The sequence below is a fragment of the Protomyctophum parallelum genome (genome assembly GCF_964188405.1).
Source record: "Protomyctophum parallelum genome assembly, chromosome: 22".
Taxonomy (NCBI): domain Eukaryota; kingdom Metazoa; phylum Chordata; class Actinopteri; order Myctophiformes; family Myctophidae; genus Protomyctophum; species Protomyctophum parallelum.
Genome location: NC_139714.1, coordinates 11,016,751 through 11,021,750, shown reverse-complemented (window position 1 = coordinate 11,021,750; position 5,000 = coordinate 11,016,751). Strand labels below are relative to the sequence as shown.

General features: G+C 44.8%; 1 protein-coding gene across 1 annotated transcript in view; it reads left to right on the top strand.

The window, feature by feature from the left end:
- myrfl (myelin regulatory factor like) overlaps positions 1 to 5,000 on the top strand; it is a gene marked incomplete at both ends in the record, with an annotated part of 14,975 nt that overhangs the window by 3,064 nt on the left and 6,911 nt on the right. The window contains 6 exons of the mRNA XM_083758047.1: positions 1 to 116; positions 1,209 to 1,409; positions 2,083 to 2,278; positions 3,186 to 3,262; positions 4,196 to 4,306; positions 4,472 to 4,562. The exon at positions 1 to 116 is cut by the window's left edge and continues 269 nt beyond it. Coding sequence (XP_083614173.1) covers positions 1 to 116; positions 1,209 to 1,409; positions 2,083 to 2,278; positions 3,186 to 3,262; positions 4,196 to 4,306; positions 4,472 to 4,562 — 792 coding nt within the window. The remainder of the gene's footprint in view (positions 117 to 1,208; positions 1,410 to 2,082; positions 2,279 to 3,185; positions 3,263 to 4,195; positions 4,307 to 4,471; positions 4,563 to 5,000) is intronic.

Here is a 5,000-nt window from a genome sequence, read left to right as displayed (position 1 = left end):
TACCTCAGTCCGGATGGCTCCGCCCACATTTACACGCCCGCGCCCCCCACCCCCTCCAGAGTCCAGCAGGCGCCCCCCCGCCCCGACCCACCCACCTCCGACCTGGGTCCTGTGGGGTGAGTGAGAGCACTGGTTCAAGGTTCAAGGTGGTACTTTATCTTTACGTCTTGTGTACAGGTATATATTAAGAGTGCAAATTATTTAGTTTTGGCTTCCTTCAGACAATGCAGTAGCATAGATTCAAGGACCACTTTTCCACCTACCTTCAAATAATTGGTCCTCACTAATGTTCATGATAAAATGCCACAATTGTTTTTCTACTCGGTCTGTGTCTCTACGGCATCGTCGATGGGGAATCCAAGCTTTGCTAATGGAAACTGCAGGCTTTCTATTCCTGAAAAGTTGCAATGTGATAATGGAAGCCATCGTCCTCACGATAATACAAATCTAAACATATATATTTTTAAAATGTTTAAAAAAAGATCTGCCTAACGATGATGTCACTGTTGGATGGGTTTCTGAACAGCCCTCCTATAAGACACAGACTCAGTAGAAACAACCCTACCACATTTCTATCATTTCTTCTATTTGAAAAAATAAAATAATTAACATTGATTGACAACGTTGAAACAGTGTTTCCACTAAGGAAAGTACACTTTCAACATCTTAAAACTGTTATTGTTTTGGTGAGTATAGCGAATGTGTATTTCTTCTTTTTTTTTTTAGGGGTGCTAGCCCCTCCTATGCACAGCTTTGTGTATCTGTGTGTATGAGCATGGAATGTGATGATTTGATTGGCCGAGCACGGTACGTGATGATGTATGATGAGAAGAGCGCCCCTCACTTCACACAAGTGTGATTTTTACTAAAGACTAGAGGCTTTGTTTTTTTTAGATTGGTTTGTTAATGGATAAAGTTCAACAAAAGGCAGTCATATTAACCCATTCTGAACTGAACCCATTTTGGTGTTGGCATCGTGTCGTGCTTTAGCTATTGAAAAATAGCAGATCTACAAGCTCTTAGCTTAGCTTAGCTACGAGCTTGTAGGTCTGCTATTTTTGAAAAAATCGAAGAACGACTGACATTTTTTAGAATCTGATCTCAGGTCAGAATGGGTTCATCAGACCAGTGTGTGTCCAGTGGAAACCTCGTATGAATCTGATCTCAGGTCAGAATGGATTAATATAATAAACCTCTCTCTCTCTCAGCTCTCCTGTGCAGCAGCCCCGTGCGAAGCGCAGAAGGACGTCGGACCCGTACGACTCGTCTCCGGACACGCTGTACGACAGTGACGCCGGCGCCGCGTGTTCTGGGGGCGGAGTCACCCTGGGGCCGTACCAGCTGCTCAACTGGGAGCCTTACAGGGCAGCGGAGTGGAACACGCTGTACAGCGCCAACTACCACACGCTGTGAGTACAGTGGTGGTCAAAAAGTACTCTCATTTTTATTTTTACTTAAGTGAAAGTAGAAATACTGTTACAAGTAGAAGTCCGGAATTGAGTAAAAGTATAGGCGTCAGAATGTACTTTGTGTTATTTACTGCCATCTTTGACGTCCCATTTCCCAATAGTTCTCCCTGCCGATGATGTCTTTGACACCTTTTTTTATTGATTTTGTTTTTAATATTATTGATTCCGAATAGTCTCGCTAATATCTACCCAGTAATAGCTTAGTGTGTAAAAGTGTCAAATGAAACCAAATGACAAAACTAATGCTCCCAAGCTCTGCTCATGGATTAAAGTTCTCTGTCGCCACAACTGATTTCAGTCATTTGGATTCCATAGAAGCCAGCGTGTCGGAAACATATTACTAAAACAGTTGAGGAATCAGGGGTGTGTGTGTGTGTGTGTGTGTGCTTTTTAATCCATGTTTGCTGTATTCTACTTGAGGGGCTATGCCCAGCTTTCCGGGTTTGTGTGAACACAAACATTGGCTTGTGATTGGCTGATCACCCCACAGCGATGATTATGATGACATATTGAAGCTAAAAGTGAGGACGCAAACTGTGATTGGCCAGAATGAGATGATGTATGATGATAAGAGCGCCCCTCACTTCACACGGGCGTGATTTCATTAATACAGGCCTGTCCCAGCCTACCACGTGATCACAGATAAAGGCTTTAACTTCTCGGCGGCTGACGAAGCGTTCATCTGCCAGAAGAAGAATCACTTCCAGGTCACGGTGCACGTGGGCGTGCACGGCGAGCCGCGCTACGTCAGCTCGCCCGGCGGACCGCGACACGTCGAGTACTTCAAGGTCAAAGTGTTCGGGATCAAGGTGAGGATGCGTGTCTTGTGCACGCACGCATGCATGCACTTACACACACCATCCCTCTGACTGTCTGTCTATCAATCTACCTGACTATAGCAGAGGAATAGAGCTACATAGGACCTATGCGTTTACATAGAACCTATAGGGCCCAGCAAAATATCCCAAAAGGAGCCTAAACAGACCTACAGATCAATCACTTTGCTAGAGTGACATGACGAGCTTGTAAACAGTGACTTTTCCATGCTATTACATAATACTACTTAATTGATGGACTGGTGCCGATTTGCTCATTTCATACTTCACTGCCATAACAGGAGGACTTTAGAAGGAAGGGTTTTATTGTCTGGACTTTCTATCAAACAATCAAGTATCAAGCAAATGTGCATCCACGGCGCACAGAACCGTGGATGCATAACGGCCAAGCACTCGTCATTTAATTAAGCCACATACACATTTATATAATCTATGAGGTTTCTATTTTAAGTGGGTGTCTAGCTGGTCATGTCATGATTTTCAAATGTTTATATATCACTATTAGTATAATTGTAATCCATCTACAACCTAGCAGATCAGCTATTTTCAATGTAACCAATTTGGCAGCAGTAACAATAGCGTTTTCTCGCAGTCAGTTGATTCTTCATATCCAGAGTGAATCCACCGGGATGATTTGTTTATTTTTCTTATATGAGGGGGTCTAAAATCCCCCTATGGGGATTATAAAAAAGTACACGTCACGAACCCATGGACTTAGCGCCCTCTAGCGATATTGACGCCAAACTTCGATGCTCTATTGTAGTGGTCAATTTGTATTGGGTGGGGGGGGGGGGGGCAGTCAAAAAGGCAAAAATGTTGAGAACCCCTGCTCTATACAGTATTATCCATTGACCTGTCTGTCTGTCTGTCTGTCTGCCAGCTTGACAGTCCATCACACCGTGTGACCATAGAGCAGTCACAGTCCGACCGCACCAAGAAGCCCTTCCACCCCCTGCGGTAGGTGACCACCTGTCCGCCACATCTGCTGACCTCAACGCTTCCAACAGTTTGCTCTGTGTCAGTCTGTCAGATGGATCGTGAATGATGTCGGTAAACGACGGTATAATGCTGCCTTCACACTGGCAGCTGCAAAAGCTACGAAAGTATCTGTCGCCGAGGCTCTGTTGACGTGCGGAGAAGTTGACATCAGGCGAGGACGAGGAAACTATGAAGGGAAATGGAAAGCCTTGGTTTAAAAAGAACGAGTGAGGAAATGGTTAAACAACATTTGGTCATTTTGTAGCTGCAGTTGAAGACGGCTCAGCTTGGACTGTAGCTTTGTAGAGTTTGTAGCCATTGTGTTGTGTTGTGTGTTGCTTTGTATCATGATGCCACTGGCTTCCATTGTTAGCCGATGCCGAATACCGATACCAGTGTTGTGATCTCGTGTTGTGTTTATAGCTATCTCGCTATATATCTGGTGTCGTATTTATAGCTATTTAGCTATGTATCTCATACTCAAAAGCAAACTCCACATGCCCCAACATTTTATTTACCTGCCATAGTGTCAGCCGCTTACCCCCTGTGTCGGATCGGTGATTAAACTGGCATATTCTCCGACACCAATATGACAAATAAGGGCCGATAACTATACTTTTCCGATACCAATGCAGTATCGGGAGATTCAGGACATGTCTAGTAGCGACGATTGGGAGCAGAGTGGATCACATGTTTTTATCCTCTCCTTGATTCTCGCCTTGATGACTCGATGTTGAATGTAGGACTTCGAGGCGTTCAATTTAGTTTGACTCGGTTCCACAGATAAATAAAAGCTCACAACGCCTCGCACTGCTATTTTCACAATTGCATTATCAATGCATTATCAAACTGGGGGTCCTTGACATGTAAAGGGTTGAGAGAATCACTGACTCTATACTCTGTTCTGCTCAGGGTCAACCTCCCAGGTGACAAGATCACCAAGGTGACACTGGGTCGACTTCACTTCAGTGAGACCACAGCCAATAACATGAGGAAGAAAGGACGGCCCAACCCTGACCAGAGGTGGGTTTGTGTGTGTGTGTGTGTGTGTGTGTGTGTGTGGGGGGGGGGGGGGGGGGGGAGGGGCAAGCAGGTAGTGAGATGGCTATCCACGAAAACGTTATGATGATTGTGTGTGTGTGTGTGTGTGTGTGTGTGTGTGTCTGTGTGTGTGTGTGTGTGTGTCAGATACTTTCGCTTTGTTGTAGGTCTTTATGCCACAGTCACGGAGGAGAGCTACTTAGTGACAGCCCTGATGTCTGAGAAAATCATTGTCAGGGTAACGAACACACGCACGCACACACACACACGCACATATAGACATATAGATGACTACTTAGTCATGTAATATGGACCTAATATGGACAGTGTTTATTCATATAATCTGGATGAAATATGTACAATATTTAGTCATGTAATGGATGGTATTTAGAGGCTGCGTGTCTACAGACTAGAAGGCCCTTTTAGCTAGCAGCGCTAGTCTTCCATGTATTTCTATGGTAAAGATGCGCTGGTGAGCTCCTCTCACACTTCAAGCAGACTATAATAGTTGGACTTTTGGAAAGGACTTCCTGGTCATCTGATCCTCCTGGCGGTCTCTGACAACCTGACAATTCACGACCCGACATTGAGTTGTTGCCACCCACAAGATATCCCTCTGATGTCCTCGTTCCTGATCCTATCCATCCTTGTTAGAGAACCTCAACAGTTTAGTCTC